The sequence below is a fragment of the Apiospora kogelbergensis genome, assembly GCF_038363985.1.
Source record: "Apiospora kogelbergensis strain CBS 113332 chromosome Unknown utg000008l_segment0_segment0, whole genome shotgun sequence".
Lineage (NCBI taxonomy): Eukaryota > Fungi > Ascomycota > Sordariomycetes > Amphisphaeriales > Apiosporaceae > Apiospora > Apiospora kogelbergensis.
Window position 1 is genome coordinate 1,875,350 of NW_027117425.1, and position 19,897 is coordinate 1,895,246.

General features: G+C 53.1%; 2 protein-coding genes across 2 annotated transcripts; both read right to left on the reverse strand.

Moving 5' to 3' along the window:
- Positions 1-1,281: 1,281 nt before the first annotated feature.
- Positions 1,282-1,827, reverse strand: PG998_012561 (uncharacterized protein; the record flags this gene model as incomplete). Its single annotated transcript, XM_066879377.1, has 1 exon — positions 1,282-1,827. The coding sequence occupies one exon, from the start codon at positions 1,825-1,827 to the stop codon at positions 1,282-1,284; it is 546 nt and encodes a 181-aa protein (XP_066725761.1).
- An 11,754-nt stretch (positions 1,828-13,581) lies between these two features.
- On the reverse strand, positions 13,582-14,581 carry PG998_012562 (uncharacterized protein; the record flags this gene model as incomplete). Its single annotated transcript, XM_066879378.1, has 3 exons — positions 13,582-13,896; positions 13,951-14,351; positions 14,407-14,581. 3 exons carry the CDS (start codon positions 14,579-14,581, stop codon positions 13,582-13,584), a joined length of 891 nt encoding a protein of 296 aa, XP_066725762.1.
- Positions 14,582-19,897: the final 5,316 nt, after the last annotated feature.

The window sequence follows — 19,897 nt, forward strand, 5'->3', positions numbered from 1 at the left end:
GGTGACCGGACAACAGCGGAGACGGCTCCTGGCGTTAGTTAATCCATACATCCTAATGAGACTGCATCTCTTCTTATCTGCATGCCTACTTGGTCCCTCTTTGCCGTCTTCTGCTGGTTCGCCAACGAGCGAACCCCTAACAGTAGCTGCGTTCATTTTCTTGATTACCCAGAGGCGGCAAAGAAAATAGAGTCCAAGACATGCAGCAGGACATAAATGTCTCGGTACACCGGGGAGCCAGTTGACTGGGCCGGGCTGTGGTTCTGGTCCAACCCCATGACGACCACTCCTATTGCGTCTACACGCCTTGATACTTCCTCTGTCACCTTTTCTTGCGGGTGTCGATGTTCTACCCAGTACCAGGCCGCAAGGGAATAGCAAAGACAACGTAATGCGAGGCTTTTATCGTAGTAATTTCTGTATGTTTCTGGGCGATTGGGGAAGACATGCAAGTCCATTGCCAAACGAATTGAGAAGATACTGATATTTCGTGTTTGTTCATGCAGTATATACTCTGGCAAGGTCAACCTCCTTGACCCCACGCCATCTCGCCATTTGCCCAACACAGACAGCGCGTGTGTCCTCACGTGCTAGGTTCCAATTTGCTTTTCACTAACCGTAACGCAACCAGTTTGGGATGATGTGCTAGTAGCACGGAGAAGTGGAAAAATCAAGGCCCAGAAAATAGTATGATTGCAGTTCAAACTTTGGGGAATATAACGTAACAGGGGTATTTTTGCGCAACTGATAAAAGCAAAGCCCTAAAATCCAAAAAGCCAGTATCCATCTTCAAATGCGAAGCAATCCCAGATGTCATATCCAGAGAAGTGGTGTAAAGGCGGCAATAGCAACAGAACGTGAGTGCTGCTGAAGAATCACAGCTTCCCGGACGCCAGAAATAGTCAAATGAGCCGTGAGGCTACCCCTATATTGCCTGGCCGCGAGGCCTCATCAATCTTTATTTTTGATAGTGACAGAAGAAAAAAACCAGTATTTGGAAACGCTGGTCGATCAGTATTATTTTGGTATACCGCGCAGTTTTTTGGTGTTCGTTCTCGAGGGCGGTGCTGTGATTCCCTGCCGTGTCGTGATAGCAAACCGTGTTGTCATTTCCCACCCCGTGGTCGTGTGACCGTGTCCTCTACCCATCCATGCTTGTATGTACCCTTTCCAGTCTTCAGATCTTCACTCGCCGCGAATAATGCATCGTAGATAGTGTAATGTCGTTGAGGTCGTCGGGTTTTATGAGGATTTTCCTGCAGTGCGCCGCTTATGGGAGGTTCAGTGTCGGTGTCGGCGCCCCGATGAGCTGGCTTCGTGGCGGTGAGAGTGACTATGCCCATGTCGATGAGAGGAGGAGTGCCCTTCACGGTCCCGCCGTGACGAACTTGAATGCTCAAGTTCACGGTCCAGCTCCTCGACCCTTTGTCGGTAGCCCCTGACGATGTCACGAATATGGCGGATGCGATCGAAGTCCAGCTCGAGTTCGTCCAGCTGGCGCATGATGTCGTGGAAGCGGGCGATCTCGCTGTCGGCAGTGTCGATCAGATTACCGGCATGGTCATACTGCTGCATAGTAACCATGGAGCTCTGCTCGCTGAGATAATCGATACGCTGCTGGATCTGGACCATCAGGCGGTCGAGGTGCCTGGAAAGCGCGGCAAGACTCGAGCTGTCCAGCAGCAGGCGGCCCTGTGACGAAGCGCGACTGGCGGCGCGTGATGACGAGGAATTGGCCTGGGTTTGGTGGTAACGTAGAAGCTGGATCTCATCCTCGGTCAGGCCCAATTGCGCGTCCGGGACCGTATTGGCCTCGGTCGACGGCATTGGCACGAACGTGGGCACGGCACCAGCACAGCACAGCGTCTGCGTTGGCAACTCCAGCTGCCCGCTTGACTAGGATGGAGCGTTGTGCAGCGTCGGTAGTACAGGGGTCGGCGGTGGCGAGCCGAGGAGGGGCAGGTCCGGATTGCAACGTCGTCTGGTTTTTGTGTATAAAGGCGGATGATGCGACACCTTGTGGTCAAGCGTTGTATCTAACGGTGCGGAGGGCCTCATTGTCTCTCACGGCAGAAGGGTTATGCTCATTGCACCGCGGTCGTGGAAGCAGTCGGGAGAGGCGCGGGTCGAGGGCGAGGGCGAGAGCGTGCGGGCTGATGAAGGTCATATACAAAGCGTGATAAGGGAGCTCCAACCGGGGGGTGGGTGTGGTGTGAGGGCGGGAGATGAGACGAACAGTGTACGGCGGCACAATGCAATGCTTGCTGGCAACAGAATGGATCAAAGAATTGAAGGGGGACGGCAGGCCGAAGTTGGCACGTTGGGGGGCCGTATAGTACAGGATAGAACGGGCCGCGACAGTATTGCTGTCCTATTTCCCTGTGGTGATTTGGGTTTTCGGTTTTCGGTTTTGGTTTGAAGATACACGGCAGAGGCAGAGGAGCGAGAGAGAGAGCCGGTTCACCATACACAAAGCATACCCACCCACACGGACTTTTTCCCCTTCTTCTGCTTCTTCTAGATTACGGTAGCCTTCAGTCGACTTTGACCACCCACACCGACGGGGTACACACCACTTCGACTTCAGCCTTTCGTCACTCGGGATCAAGTCGCAAGCGGTGGACAGAAGAGGAAGCTAGGAGAACCAGCAGGCTGGAGACAAATGGTTTCTTTTCCTCGGCCGAATCAGCATGAGCTGACAGCAGGGTAAGCCAAGACAGTCTATAGCCAGGGTGCTGGCACCACGCTCCAGGTACAACCGTGGTGGTATTGGACGATCGCAGTGGGGAAGTCAGACGTTTCCGTTTTGGCCGACTGGTCTGGGGAATGAGGCAATGGGCGATATGAAATTCGGCGGCAAAGAGGTGTGCGGGATTTTCAAATGTGACAGCAGCCGGGTCGAAGAGAGGGGGCAGGGACAGAGGGAGAGAGCGTGTGGGCAAGAAAGAGGCAATACAGAAGAAGGAAGGCCGGTTCGGCAATTGCTCTGCTCAAGGATTAACAAGGGCGGTCGTCGATCGAGTAAGAGTAAGTGAGTGATAGTGGGCGGGATCCGGCGCCCAGTGGGTGTGGTTGGTCTACTTGTAGAAAACGATAGCAGCAGCAGCAGCAGCAGCAGCAAGGACGGGAGCGATGCGATGCGATGCGATGTTGATGCAATGCAATGCAATGCACGACAGACGCAAACCAGCAGCAAATTGCAAACGAGCTGGCGGTCGGCGTTGGCTTTCTGTCTGGGAGAAGGGAGGAAGGGAGGGGATTTGGGGATTTCACTGATCAAGATCGACTGCCAGTGCGTGGGCGGCAGGCGGGAGCGCGGGAGTTGAATGCGGTTTATTATGGGCTTTGCTGCTTCCCCGGGCATTTGGCGTGGAAGCAGCTAGCAGGCAGAGCGTTTCGCTGCCGCCGGAGGGAACGCTGGGGACGCTGGGAGCGCTGGGAGCGCTGGGGGCGCTGGGAAGCTCTGGTGCTGGTGGAAGCTCTGGAACAGCGCCCATGCAGTGTATGCGGTGCCGGGGTCATCCTGGGACGGACTGCCTTAGGCCCGGGCCTGCCTACACAAGCTACAGTGGCAGCGAGTCCTCTTCTCCGTGTATAGACGTCCTGACGTCCTAGACGTCTCTGCAATCTGCCTGGCAAAGGCGCGACCCCCGACCTCTGATTGGTCTTGTCTGCTCACAAGGCTGAGACCCGGGTCTGGGCCGCATATCTCAAGCCGCCTGCCAAGATTCAGCTTCCATCATTGCGTCCACTGCGATAAGCAGAAGGAGAAGAGAGGGAAGAAGACATGTCTGACGGACATGCAAGGAATCAACTCACTTGTCTTGTGTAGCCGCTGCCCATGCTTTTCGCTGGCTTTTGGTCACACTCCACCCAATGGCACCCTCCTTCGGCGCGCTTACAGAGGCCGAGGCGTCATCGCCCAGCAATTGCACATGTGCACTCCCGCTTGACCACCACCACCATGCAGGTCCCAAGTCTTCATGGGATGTGCCTACATGCGGAGCCTGTTCGTCCGTCCTGTTCTCCCGCTTCGGGGTCCATGGTCTCGGCGCTTCCGTCGAATGACGAGATTTCAAGTTTGGCGTCGCCCTCATCGACAGTCCGGACACTAAATCGTTCTGCGTGGCTACTGATATAGGCTCTACTGGGTGCTTGAGTTGGCAGGCTTCATGCGTGGTGTGAGAGCTAAAACGGAAGCACCGGGGAACTCTACCCCTTGCACCCTCACTGGACTTTTATTCCCCATTGGGCACACCATGGTTCCATGGTCCAGTAGATGGCCAGCAAGCTCATGGCATGCCCACGAACTGACGCAAAGCTATGGCTGAACTTCCTCATTCTGCTTAGGTTCAACCTGGGAGGAACACATGCCTGCGCAACCAGTACTTGCCATTGGATTGTATCAGTAGGTTGTGCCAATTCGTCTTATACGTATGGGTGACTGTGATTTTTAGGAGGACCTTGCTAGATAAATGTTGAGAAAATCCCTGCCCTTGTGTCTCTATCTCGCGGTGCCTCTATGGCATATAGTAGTCATCGGCTAACCTCATCATCAGATCCAACGTCTATAGCACCCAGTGTTGCCCATTTCTAGCGACGACCACATGGCCACTCTACCGCTACCGCCAAGCACCCGCGGCATGGCGATGTGTGTAGCCCGTATACTCTGGATACTCTCGGCTCGAGCATCGACGACAATCCAGCGACGGTGAAAGGCGTGACACCCGGCACTTGTAGCCTCCAACATATGGCTACTCCCGGCCATCACTAGCTATGTTCCTCTATTAGTCATACCACGTTCGATCATTGGAGCGGACACCATTGCTCGATCGACTTTGGAGTACCCTATCGGTTATTGTTGTCTTCCGGGCCATCTCGCTGCCCCCAGGAAACAGTTGCCAGCAATCTTAGCAAACCACGCCGCCGCAATGACAGTTGATGACTGGCTATTCGAATATGCCTTTTGCTAATTTCGGCTCTTAGGCTGTAGTGCGTGAGCTCTACAGCCTCCCAACATTCTTGAGGCCCATATGGATGAGGAAGTGCGGGATAGGACACATTCAATCGTGAGCTTGTAGATCGCGGTGCATTACCAGCGCTTCGTCTCTAACTCTCCCAGCCGAAGTTTTGGTCAAACCGGTAGCTTTACCTACGGAGATGGAGAGTTTAGGGTTTTAGACACTCGAGTTAGCAGTTAGATTACAAAACTCGTTCTTTGGCACGTCCACTACCATCAACACACCCCCTTTATTCGATGCGAAAGCCATGCCGATTACTTATTATTTATACGACTAATCACCAACTACTCCTAGGATTCTTCTGGCTCACAGGCTGTATGCTTATGCCCAAAAGGAAGAAGAGTCACCGCTTGCCCGGTATTAGTTGCATAAACCACGATCGATACCTAATCCGCATGTCAACACTATCACATCACCGATCATCAAGGATGAAGTTAGCTCACGAGCACTCGTATCTTAGATCATCCCGGCTACATGTACCTATGCACACCGCCTAAGATCCCAATCCCAATCAACGAACAAAATGAGCAAAGATAGAGTGATCGCACACTTGCTGCTTTCATATCTGACGCATACACCAAGAGCTATAGTAAAAGACACCAATACCCATCAACCTAGTTAGATTATGCCTCTGGGGACTTATAAAAGGCGACTACGGTGGAATTTCGTCTGTCAACTCCATCTTCTTATATCAGCATACTTTACATAGATTCTACATAGCTAGCCGACCTCCTTACCTCTAGAGTAGCAGGCATTTGGCTTGCCCATTCAAGGCCAATACACCTTCTCATGAGGTGAATTTATCGAGATAAGCGAAACGCCTGTCTATCATAGACTGGTTACTCTATAAACTCCCCGGAATACGGAAGCTCTCGCTACTTCTCACTGATGGTGGCGCTCTCTACACTTTTATAAGAAGCATGGCGTGAACATGTGATGGGCAACAGCACAGCCTCGCTGTACCATCACCATCATCATCATGTGTTAGGACGTATGGACAATAGGACCACAGGCGTGTGAGTAAGATGTACGTAAATATCTGCATTCTTCCTTCGTCCTGATGCCAAGATATTACAGTGTACGTAGACAGAAATAGTAGTCCAATACCTTGGGTGTTGCGAAGTACACCGCACAACACCTGGGCTTTTGTGAGTACACATTACCTTTTTTCTTCATTTTTTTTTCAACTCGCAACCCAATTAGAGGCAAACCACGTTCTTTCTGTAATGCTCATATTAAAGGGATAACGAGTACGGAGGTCTCAAAGCCCTTTTAGTAAAGTGTACCCATCCCTACTTCTAGAAGGTATGCGAGAGATGCGTAACTACTCAGTGATATGGCAATATCGTACTCAGATTGGGTTCCAAGAGCGGCAAGAAGCGCGACTCTCTTGGCTATTATTACCTGCATCAATAACAACTAGTCAAGATCCCCTTGCTCGCCACCTCGCTACATGGACTGACCTTCATGGACACGTTGTTTGTTGCTTGGATATCGTTACAAAGTAGTAAGCAAAACAAATCTGGTTGCAAAGGAATTACCCGTTTAAACCCCATTGCCAGGTCAATTACGGCGAATACCTGGTTTCTCACCATCTACGTTGCGTATTTGGAAGCTTCCATGGCCGCCAAACCGCATGAGTAAACTAAGGCATGCATTTCAATCCGGCGGCGAGAGATATCAATTCAACTTCAACAGCAACGGCTTCTCCCTTCGCTAACTGCTTACTATATGGAAGTCGAGATCATTCCCATCTAGTTGTCCTATGGAAATCTCCGCGTGCCCTCTCTGGCCCCCTCCTTCACGCCTTATCAGGGCGTATCGGATTGAGCCGTCGGTTAGATACGCAGATGAAGTCAACGCTTAGATCGTTGGGTGAATAGCGAGCGGGTACAGAGAGGAGATAGTGAGGAGGATGAAGAAGAAGGAAAAGGAGAAGGGGAGGGACATAATACACGGGGTGGGCCGGCGATCCCATTCCCATGGTGCCGGGTCGGTGAATTTCGCACGCGATTCACGAGTTGCAACTTCCGAGCAGCCAACCGGTTTACTGCATGTAACCTTTGCAAGCCCTCCCACCTCAGGAGAGGCAACCAACTCGCCGGCATGGCCATGTCCTTGTTTTCGTCTTCCGTTCTCCCTGCTGGGCGATCCAGGGTTGGCTGCAACGGAAGAGACTGACGAGGCTGCTAGCCTGTCCCTGGAGAGACGTCCGGTGTCTTCCGTGCCGCCCCATCAAGGACGGACAACAAGCCCGCCCACCTGAGATTGTCCCATGGCGATTCCCTCCCGGGAGGTAACCGTAGCCGACTACACGGCGCACCATAGCGCCGGGTCGCCAAATCCTCGGATGAATGGCATGTTGTGCACAGAAAGACACGAGGTACAACCGAAAGCCCTGAAGATACGACCCAGCTTCCTCAAGCCCCTATCCTGGGCAATGGATGGGGGAATGGATATGGGAGTGCCTACACGAGTCATACCGTTACCCGCCGTTTCTGTCGCTATCGTCGGAAAGCCCGGTGAGTATGCATGCAGTTGAAAAGAAGGTTCTAGGAATGGAGATGATCGTTGTGAGCCTGGCGATGGCGACTTGCGGCCATGCAGCAGGACGGAGCAGCTCGCGAAAGCCCGGTGAAGTTCAGCGAATCCTAGGCGCCGGAAGGGGGTACACAACACATAATGGCACGATGCGGTGCATGGTGGACGACGGTGCATCGTGACCCAATCTGGAGCCGTAGATGGTCCTCATGCTTGCAGGATGCTCATGAACGAGCGGCAGATAATTGTTTTCCCCTCCTTCTTCCTCTCCCCCTCTCTCACTGTGCCGCATCGTAAAGAGTGATGTTACGTGCCAGTGGGCTGTCACTTACGTTGACGTTGCCACATCATCATCAGTGGCCATTCTGCTGGTGCGGGGAGCCCTGGACTTTCTCAAACATGACAGCTATCTTGAAACCCGACACTCACCCCCTCGCCTCACCAGTGCATTGCCAGGTACAACATAGGTAGGTACTCCCGATACATGCAGACTGATTTTGAGCCATTCGCCAGTCGCCACCACTCCGTCCGGACTCTTGGAACCATCAGACGACAGGTCCCTGGGATTTGACCACCCATGCATTCGAAGGGGGTGCAGATCTCCCTGGGTGCTCCGTAGAACCAGACCCTTAAGGCTCGGCAACAATGTTTCCCGTGCAAGGGGAGGAAACACAGTGACGCAGTTTTCTCTTGCCAATCGACTGATCGCTCCCCAGGATCCTCGCCGACACAGCTTAACGCAATGCTGACTACTTCCAGATGACATCGCGACTGAGGTTCGAGGCTGTTACATCACTCTTCTTGTGTATGTACAGAATCATACCACATCTCCGAGTGAGTTCCTGTAGCTGATGGATCATATTCCACTACTAGCCGAGACAGGCACTCACAAGCGCACAAGCGTATTTCCAACGTACTGGGTGTGTGCGTGTGTGTGTGTGTGTGTGTGTGTGTGTGTGTGTGTGTGTTACGGATCCCGAGAACCACTTTCCCGGTAAGGACAGAGACAGAAAGAGGGAGATAAAGACTTGGAAGTTGACAGAAACCGGTTATCAAAGAAGATCATGCGAGACCCTTCTTACTACTGCACGGCCGGCTTCCTGCAGACTACACCTAGCCAAAGTCTATCCCGACGTTTGGCGCGGCTTCGACGACTACCCAAGACTAGGCTAGCTGTCTTCTGTATTAGTCGTAGTAAATACAGACCCTACGCCTTAGCCACGATGCAGGCAAAGGACGACGGACGACGGCGATCATCTTGCCGATTGATGCCCAAGAGCACTAGCAACTCGGACCCGACGGGCCTCGAACGAATGATAGTCGTGAGTCGTCCCGAGAGTGACGACGGAAAAAGTGACCACGCCGCCTTGCAGCTGCGCACAGAGGAAGCAAGAACAGACGACCGACTAGTTGCCGTGGCGTCGCTCTAGCCCAAGCGACACCCGATACTAAACGCCAAGGGTAGGATTTTAGGAGCAGCGAGACCCGGAGACGAGACGGGTGGTTGAAGTAAAGTAGGCTTAGCACGCACATGGAAGCCTCCCAGGCCTCGCCTCGCTGCAATGGCTGCGACTAGATGAGAAAAAAGAAAGGTGACATACGCACGGCCACGCAGTGTTTGGCTTGGTGGTTGGGTGGCGTTTTGACATATCGACTTTTTCCAGCCATGTGCAATCAAGGGCGAATGATTTGATTTCTGCCGCCGAGGCGGACCAAACGGCCAAAAATCCCGAACGGCCTGCGTATAGACGGAAAATGCGGTGTTGTGGTTGTGTGGCTTACCTACTAATAATCCCTGATGTCACGATGAGATGGGATGGCTTGCCTCTAGAGCCTGCAGAGCAGCAACCAAACTAACAGATTAATAGCCTAGTGTAGAGTGACGACGCATCGCTACGCACAGAAATCACACGCCGACGCGGAAGAGCATGACAAGGATAGAGGGTTTTGGCGATCCAGGATCGTCCGGGGCTCGGGGATGAGCACCAGGGTGGTTTCTGCAGGGACATCCAAGCTCGATGCAGGAACGGGTCGGGTAGGGGAGGGGGGTTGAAGAAGGAAAGGGAAGCTCGCTTAACAGAACCAAAACCACGACGATGATGGACGGATGATGTTCTTTTCCCACATCAGTTCCTCTTTGCACACCGCCGTCGACCCTGTGTTATTTTTACACACCTTTTTCTTTCTTTCTTTCGCGAACGCACCAGGCGCTCCCCCGTCTCATCTCGAAACGTTGGGGGCTGGCCGCCGGCCGCTGCAAGTTCCGATGTCTCGGACGAGCAGAGGTCTCATCTGAATCCTTATTTTGTGGCCTTTGTGAAACCCCCAGCCGCGCAAACGCCAGGGGAGGCGGCTAGTAGGCAATGCAGTAGGAGATATGATTAAAAAGAACAGAAAGGAAAGAAACAACAACAGACCAAGATGCGATGGCTCTTGCGCGTGCTCCGGTGCTTCGCTCGAGCCGAGGCATAACAGAAAATAACAGAAAGATTAGATGAACGCGACAAGGTCAATGCCGTTTCGCAGCAGCGCTTGCCCCTGGCGCCTAGTCAGGCACGCTTTAGGCTTTTCCAGAATCCGTGACCAAGTAACAAGTCTAATGAATGTCATGCGCCGAGTGCGACCAGTACGATTCCTGTTATTGTCTTCATGCCCATATCAATATGCCAAAAGGGAGATCCCATGTCAGCTTGGAAGCATAAGCAGATTGATCCACTGGTCCCGGCGCCATGGTAGGGGGAATCGATAATTGATGTCATTTCGAGATTAGCAAATGCAACTCGGACCTGGAGGTTGGTCGGTTCGTGTTCACGGGAGCGGAGGGGGTGCGCCCAGAAAGAAGAGCGAGCGCCCAGACAGCGCCCAGTTGGGACGAATTGATTACCCTTTCCAGCAACCCCTACGAGCATGTCATCGCTTGGACTTCGATGGAAGCCCGGCGGCGCACCGGGATGACCCTTCGATGCGGCTGCCATGGACTCGCACAGATAAAACAGTAAACCGGTGCCTGGCGACGAGGGTGGTTTGGGGAGGCAGATAGCGGTATGCCGTTGCGACTGGCTAGTGACTAGTATGTGCCTCGCTAATCGTAGACGGTGTGTAAAAATATATTAAAATCATCTGATCAGCGAGCAGGTTGGGTTTGGATGGAAATAGCTGGCAGGGCTAGTGAACCATGTGCCACGCGCGTGCGGTAAGTGCCGTGCCTGGCGATTGATTGATTGATTGATTGATTTGCACATGCGAGAAGGGATTAGGGATGGTGGATGAGGGATTGGCACCGCAGAAGCAGGAAAGAAGAAAGCAAGCACACCCAGAACGGAACGGCGTCACCAACGGCGCTGCCGCTAGGAACTGCTCCTCCCCAAGTCTCAGGACTGGGCTCCATATTCCACGCGATCGTTGCCGCCGCCAGCGCCCTTCGCCGGCACACACCCTTTACAGCTAGCGAGGAACACAGAAGGAAGGCAAGAGAGACACAACGAGGCTGGCGCGACGTTTAGGCTGCAGCAGCGCTTAAACCACCGCCCGCCAGCGTTGCCCTCACTTGCATGGAAAAGTCTGGACTTTTACTTTGGCTCTCCCACGGATGCAGCCAGAGTCGCATTCGGTCGTCGATCGCAGAGGGGGCAAGCCCGCCGCGTCTCAGACGACAGACAGACCTGTTGCTTGTTGTTGTTGTTGCGCACGCAAACCCGCTTGCTTACCCACCGTCTGTATGTAACACACATACATATGTACAAGTGTTGTACAGATTCTTCGGGGTTTACGCTGCCAACTAGAGGAATCCCCACCGGGTAACGCCTAGCCAGGCCACTCATTACCCAACAACAAGACCGCATTGTTATTAGCATCCTGCCAGCCTGCCAGCCTGCCCTGGGTCTCTACAATTCCGGCCCCGTTCTGCCTAAAGTAGAGGCCGATCCCTCTGTCTGCGTCGTGTCTTGATACCCAAGGAGACATGTATGTGTGTACAACGCAGCCGAGTGGACCGCATCGCCAGTAACTCGGCTCTAACGGCGGTAGTGTAGTATAGTACTATAGTGCGCCCGCCCTGGGTACCATCGTGAGCAGGAAAATGTTGCTGCTTACTCACGCCTGGATGTCCCGCCCGCCGTGATGAGAAGCAAGGGTCACCCCTTCTACCCGCTTGCTGCGACTTGCCGTAATGGGGACCTGGTAAGTTCCGAATCGGGCAGAGTGCTTGGTGTGTAAGAAACGGTGTGAACACAACCGAAAAAAAAAACAGAGTAGTAGCAGTGCTATAGGGAGGCTTGGATGTCCGCCGTGTTGCATTCTCTACAACACTACCCCCAAGGCAGATCACACTAATGATCGCCAAAGACCTTGGACCTTAATCCTTCGCTATTAGACTTTGGCATTATAATCACACACAACTGTGTTATTGCTCGTATTCATCAGTGTTGCGATTCGCTTTCCCAATCTCCGCTGATGGGCGATCTGGAGTGACATCGGGGCATGTTTCAATTCCTGACCACCGGGCCCAGGATATGCCCCCTGAACGTAACGCAACAGGCCCCTCCCCTTCGCGCGCCAATAATAATATCTGCTGTCATATAGGGCCTTTTTAGCACCCTGGGTCTTCTTTTATTCGGATTTACATAGGCTTGAAACACAACGTGACAGCGTCGTAACCATGCAATGGAGATGGAGAGATGCTAAGTGCCAACAGCAAAGCGAACCGCGATTTCCCATGGAATACCGGGTTGGTTCGTCCCCCGCCTTCAAAGGTCGGTGTAGTAGTTTTGTTTAGTAGCTGGGGCTTAAAGGGGGAGAAGGGGATAAACATTTTGGGTGTGGTGCTGTAACAAGTTGATTCCGCAAAGATAGCCTTGGAAGTTGCACAGTCGCAACGTGCCTGTCCGACTGACTATAGTGTGTGCACATGTACATACATTACTATCGCATACCACCAACCCAAGCCATCCCTGCATGAGGATCTGTTTCTGGTTATCGCCATGTTACGTGGACGTTGTTTGCGCCAGGGGCTCATGGCAACATGGGGCCGTGTCGCTCGCTGGCTCGCCTACATACCAACTTCGGTCCTCCATCCACCCCAGGAAAACGTTTAAGCATTTTGACTCGTGAATAAGGTTACTTGCATATACTGGGAAGCCGCCGGTCACAGAATGTGACAGAAACCCGGTTCAGGTGAATGGGCAGATGAGGAAATACAACGTCTTCCTTGGCTAAAGTAGTAAATGGTATCCTGGGGTAAAAGCGCTTCCAAGTTAGTACGCGGCTGGCTCTCGATAAATCCTGATTTGTCACCCGTGGAGAGTATAGAGCGTAGAATCGATCGGCGACGGAAAGGTAGTAGTTGTCAAGACGGACTGAAGAACCGAGTCATGTGATAATTTTTTGATATATTGTTTTGATTTTTCTTGTATTCCCTTAGCGGGTACTGTGAATGTCTGGTCTCCTAGCACTCATACAGTAGACATTGTTTGAGCTTCTCCTCCTCTGTTAAAGTCGTGCTAATACACGCTTCTTGACCCCCCTCTCTGCTTCCTCTTGTTGTAGTCATCTTCCCATCTATACATTAGACATTTGACAGAAAAAAAATGCCAATAAAGTGAATGATTCGACACTCTCCGTCCAAATGGAGCTCGGTCCATGATGCGAACGCCGTTGTAAATGCTATACCGTCATGCGCCCAGTCCCTCATCAAATACATCCCAAACAAATAGTTGCCGCCTTTCCCATAATAAAAAGCAAAAAATAGTGTTTTCCCCGTAGAACGTCTTGCGCCGTTGTCCTGTCCCATGCTGGTCATCCGATGCCGGTGCCTAGGCGAGGGAGGGTATAAAGTGAATGACTCCATGTTGTTGTCGGCCGTAAACGTCGATACCGTGAGGCATCCCTCCTTTTCCATCGCCCTTTTCCTCGTTCCAAACTCATCTTGATTCTTTTTTCTCCTCTCGAATCCGCGCAGGATTAAAGCCGTACCGTAAAAACGACATAATTGGAAGGTTATTATTATCGACCCGTGTATAAATTAGTGTAAAGAGGATGTGCTAGACTCGAAGTTGTGGCAACCGCGCTCGTGCCTCTTCATGTTGCTGCGAACACTGAAGGCCTTGCCGCATCCAGAGTGAGGGCACTTGAAGGGCTTCTCGCCCGTGTGCGAGTGGCTGTGGATTCTCAGAGAGCTGGGTCGAGAGAAAGCCTTGTTGCAAGTCTGGCAGATGTATCGGTCCTGCGACTGGGGGAAGGAAGCCGCCGAGGAGGGGGAGATGTAGTGGTGGTGTTGCCATGGGTTGGAACCCGAGGACGGGGCCATGGGAACAGCGACAGGCAGCGGAGGAAAACCCTATTCATGTTAGCATTGGTTCTTACGGTACAATAATAATGAGGTTATTCTTACCTGAGGCAATGGTCTCTGGTAGTAGAGTCCAGAGATTTGGGACTGGGCAGCAGCCGGGGGCATGGGGCTGGCGTAGTAAGACGCCATGGTAGGTTGAGCCATGTACTGAGGAGCCGCGAAGGTTTGCTGAGCGTAGCTGGAAGGATGGATAGGCACCCGGGGTACCGAGGCGGCAGCCATGTGCTGTTGGCGCTGGATATCGCTCTCGAGCGGTGGCGTAGACTCATAGTAGTAGTTGGGTGCAGACACCACAGACACTTGGCTCACAGATCTCGCCGATGGTGAATGATATCCCTCAAAGGACTCGGAGCTCATCGGCGGCGTAGGGGGCAGAGCGGTCCGCGAAGGTCCATTGTTGTAGTGAGAAGAGCTGGGACGGGTCTCAGGCTTGGTAGATTGTGCTATGGCAAGTCAGATCATACAATTCGCACCGAGGTTGGGGCTGGGCATATTTACCTTGCTGCGATGCGGGTGATGACTCGGTTGTTGGCGAGCCGGCATCCGCCATCACCAGCAGGTTGGAGATGGAGGGCAGCGAACATCTTGATGTTTCGTCCATGGGAGGCGAGGGAGGGGGTTGCGGGTATCCGTAGTGAGCGCCGGGCTGAGCTGAGTATATCGTGGTGGCCATCGTTTATTTGTTCGAACTGTTGATGATAATAGGTAGTTGGGCGGGTGACTGAAAAGGTTGTTGTAGTCGGGGTGGTTTCGAGGGCGAGTTGCTGTTGTTGGTATTAAAAATAGTTGCTGGTAGAGTTGGCCAGATATCGATTAAGGTACTAATAAGAGTTGATATAAGATAACACCAGTATCTTCTGTATATATCGAGACGATCTTGTTTCTGAGTGACAATAGAAAGGCTGGATGGTTGGGGAGTGTGGGCACTTATGTATGGGTTGCGTGAGCACGATGAACGAGGGTACCAGATGTACTGCATCTACCAGATCTCCCGGAGGTTCATACAGTAGACGATCAAGCGTCAGTCTCCCAGGTATCCTTGAACAGACGGCTATCACAAAATTGACAGTGGGTCTGACTAGAGGGCTCGCAGCAGGGAGTGGGATGAAATAAACCGTTGATCGCCGGTCTCGAAAGTACTCCTGCATCCCCGGCATGTACATATAGCGCCTCCTATTAATGGTCGAGCTCAGACCGCAGATGCATCGAAGTAATCCTTGAGATGCTTGTGCTTTGCCCGCCTAGGTGGTCCCGTACAAGGGCCATACCATGGCGAGTCCCGCAGTTAGGGGTGGGCTGAGAGGGAAGGGGTACGTACTCGCCGTAGCACGCGAATGTGGGTGAGGGAGATCGAACCTAGGAAAGGATGGGGAGCAGAGGGAGGGGGTTGCAATAGACGGGTTCAGGGATCCTGAAGGTCAAACGTTGACTTGGCAAGACAGCGTTATGCGCAGGGAAGCAAGACCTTCATGGGTCCCATGGAAGCCTCTTTTTTAGCCCTCGTCTCTTCCCGCTTCGTCACTTTTCCCGCCTCGTTCTTGTCCCCTTGGCAGCCAGATGCTAGTGCAGTGGCCTTTGCTCGATACTAGTCAGGCACGGGTCGAGGAAGCACCTCGCATCCTGGCGGTCGAGGAGTCAGGGACGAAGAAAAAGGGCGATACTGCATGGAACACCTTTCATCTGTTGTTCCCTCGTGCTGTATGAGGCGGCCAGACGGCAATGGCCATGGATGGCGTAGGTCGGCCGGCCCACTATGGCCGAATCGGGGCATGAGACCGGTAGTGTAGATGGTCTGTGAACCCCCGGTTCACGAGCAGGGATGTGGTGTTTTGGGACAAGGATCCTGGGCCTGACCTTGGGATGGACTTGAGACGAGGATCGACTCGAGCTCACTCAGTGCCTCATCATCATCATGGCTGACGTTACGAAATCTTCATCCGTTTAATGCTGCTCTTATTCTACACCTGAAATGAGGGGAGGAGGGGTCTCCTGCCCAGCTTGAGCTGCGACCGGATTGTCCAGATCATCTTATGCCGTTGCATTGATTTCCCACCCCACGACCGTCGACCTGGTCTGGTTGGCTCTTGCACCTGTCAACCCAACTTTTCGTTGCCGTCAGACAATTCGGATGACCTGCGTGCGTCTGTTCTAGTCCGGGATGTTTTGAATCGAGGGGTCCAGTCCAGCAGCGGGGGCCGCCTGCAGATGATGCCGTTGGACAATGGGTTTGGCCGGGAGCTGATCCAGGAAACACATCACGATATACTTGAAATGTTCGGCACCGCCAGTTGCCGTTTTGTTGGCGTTGATGGCGGCGTCGTCTTTGTTTTGCCGTTGTCTTTGCCCGGTCTGTTCTCTAGAAGGGCCATATCTAGCCGGGTCCCTCGTGGTGAAATGTTTGAAGATGGTGCCAGCAACGACTTGGCAGAAGAAAGTCAACAAACGACCCAGCCCAACCAAGCCTGGCCGTGTCTAACATTAGTTCACATCTCGAACGGAGAACGCAGACCGCCTAGCCGTGAGGCATGTCCTGGAGATCCGATGAGTTCATAGAATCGTGCAAGGTCAATGGCGGCAGGAATCACGACGGGCAGCGCGCAATAGGGCGGGGCTCCCCATGTGCGCTGCTGCTGCTGCTGCTGCTGCTGCTGTTGAGATTGATGAGCTTGAGCCCCGCGAGGCCGACTAGGGCGGTACCTGCTGTAATAAGCCCGGTCACGTAACGAAATGCAACGAGAAACCACACTGGAACTCCAAGATTGCCTTGAGTTGGGCCGTCAATGCTGCAATTGACGCTTGGAGGCTCTCGTTCGGATTTGCCTTATTGTGATTGTTATTGTTATGATTGCCATATCGATCATACTTGGTCTGTGTGTGTGTGTGTGTGCGTGTGTCCTATGCGGGCCTGGCTTGCCGTCACTCACTACTGCTACCTGACTTACAAAGCTAGCTGATGTAAGAATGTTTCGGGAAACGTCGAAGCCGATAGCGAAATGGTTGAGAAACCAACAATAAAGGAAGACCTATAGTGCTACCGTAACCAGGTCTCGTTACAGACAGGGCGATCATCCAAGAGGCTTCTTTCTATGCTTACTTTCCCTGACAGCAGAGGTAGGTGGTAGCTGTCGGAGACGTGCCCGAACGACGTGTGGCCGTCGTGGGTTGTTTTACCAGACCCCTCGGAGTTTTCCAGAAACAAAGGCTAATCTCATATGATCGTCGAGTCGGCGCCGCTCGCTTGCGCAGGGTGGTCTGAGTGGCCGACAAGGATTTTGGCATTGCTGGGCCTGGGATTGCCCTCCATTTTAAGCCTAATTAGAGTCCGTGATCGACCATCGATACAGTACAAGTCAGGGGGAGGGGGCTTTATTCAGGCCCTGTCTGTCGGTCTGCACCTAGCGGTACCTGAAGTAACAGGTAACCTGACTGCCGGTCACTGCCTTCCCCAGGCCCTTGCCGACTCCTGACTCCGCGACGAAACACATCTTGAAGGAGGACAGAAAGGATGAACGAGATCCCGAAGACATCTGGCCCACGCCAAGAACCAGCCTTGTCTCCATGATTCATTCTTCCATCCTACATTCGGTCATGGTGGCGACGAGACCGATTCAAGTGTCATCTGATGGCAGTGGAGAGGAGAGAGAGGGGAGAGAGAGGGAGAGAGAGGGAGAGAGAGGGAGAGAGAGGGAGAGAGAGGGAGAGAGAGAGGGAGAGAGAGGGAGAGAGAGGGAAGCATCGGTGTTAGGCGCTGGACGGCTAATACCCAGCTGTCGGAAGTGGTGGGAGTGGTGTTCGTATTGCAGAGCTGATAGATCCATAACGTCAACGGCAAACACAAGGCGACAACATCAGATGAGCAGTCCGAGCCCCCCAACGGCTTGCGATCGCGAACGGACGGCGGCGACGTCAACGTGTAAGCGACATGCACTAACTACTAACCACAACAGTCGGCACACGTGCGACGAATTGCTGGTGTGGAGGAGGACGAGACCACTTCGAGCGGCAGGGCAGTACGTACTGCCCACAGACTTCCCGACTATCAACTGCCAGCCAAAAGCCGAGATGAATAGGTGCTAGGCGTGGGCGCCAAAGGGATGGCAGAACGGCACCATATCATAGCGGCGCCACCACGCTCTGGACTAACGAGCCCACCGACTTCGAACATGCAACACCCCTTAGCCCTCGCCTCGTGGGTTTGCAATGAGTGTGAAATGCGGAAGCCACTAGCGTAGCGCCTCGAAGCGACTAGTCTTGTTGACGCTGCATGATGCAGAGAGGTCTCATGTAGGCTCCTGTAGGCTCCTGTAGGCTCCTGTAGGATTTGCCATGGTGGTTGATGGTGGTGATGACCTGTCCCGTGGTGAGCAGGCCAATGATTCGCAAGGCTCTCTAATATTAGGATTCGTGTCCGGGGTGCGAATGGGAGGAGTGACGGTGGCTCTCCCGCTACGTAGCTTACTTTTAACCTTAGCAAACCTTACCGCGCCCACGGTTTCATTGTAGGTATGCCATGTATCATATTGTGTGTTTAGACCGGATATGCTCCTCCTACCCGACGAGGCTGTACCGACCCACCAATTCACACGCATCCCACACCAAACGGGAGATCGATATCAACCTTTCTTGGAATATATGCATATTACTCCTTCTATTATATGTGGTGTTCTAGCCGTGTCGTTCACGTGGGTAGTCACTGCACAACAGGCGCCTCCCTCTCCATCGTCCCAAGTGGCGGCCGATGCCCCTACCTGAAGCCTGGCAGGCCATCATGTAACCATCTAGGTAGCCATAGATGCGCTGCGCAAGTAATAGTAATCCTTATTCATCCCACCACGAAACCGCAAGCCACCCCTATATGGACGGCTGCTGGCTACGGCTAGCCGTCAATGTAGTATGCCTGTCTCAATTGGGCACCACCAAAACAGGACCCTTCGCGGTTCGTCTAATCCAAATAGGGCAAACAGCTCGTCTGGACGTTGACCGTTGAACTCGATAGACAGGCCCGATCCCTGTCTGGCAGGAAGGAAAACGTGATAGGCTGCGGACTAGCCTCTTCTCGGCTGGCGCAGACTGCGTCATACAGCGTGGTGCGTGGGTGCAGCAGGGCAAGTAGATACCTAATACCAGTCTAGCCCACAAGGCACTGGCTTCCCAAGGGCATGGCAGGTGGCAGGTGGCAGGGGACGCACTCGTATTTTGAAAGGGCTTTTCCCTCGCGCACTCTCTGTCTCTATCTGCCTCTCTCTCCCCTCTCTCTTCTGTTGTGGCTTGAAGCCCGCGGCGGTACTTCGGCGGCTCTCCTGCCCGTTGATTGTCTATCCCCTTCATTGTCAATTGTGACAGGCTTTCTACCATGCCTCTCGCTCTGTAAGACGGCTTGGCACGAGCTCATCGGCTTCTACTTGTGGTAATTATAATCAATGATTCCTCCCCACCATGCACGCCCGTGACTCGGGTTCTGGTCGTCGGGTCCCCTCCCCCTACCACCAACAAGCCTACCTTCAGGTTTTGCCGATGAGGCGTGGTAGTGGTAGCAAGTGTGTACTATTCTAAGCGATGAAGCGCTAATGTCGCGCCAGCCGGTCGTCTTGTTCGCTGGGTAGGTCAGAAGGGGGTGGGTGTCCATGTTGCCTAAACGGGGGACCTATGTAAACTAAACCACCATTTCCTTGCTTTGCTTTGCTGTCCTTCCCGGTTGCGGGTTGCGGACTTGTGTCTAGACAGTAGCCAGGTTTCCAGCAGGCAGGACTTCACATAGTCCATCCCAAGGCTGCGCAACACCAAGAAAGATCGTACGTCTCTGTTTTTAGATCCGGCACGTTTCGGATGATCGAAATGGCAAAAGAAAACAGACGGACCAGGCTCGTGCCGGCTCTCCCTTCTCAATCAACCGGCCGAGACAGAGTTGGTTTGCAGGTAGCAAAACACATGGGACGATGGCATGCATCACTTGTTGCTTGTCATCCCATGTGGTTTCGTGTGCATGACG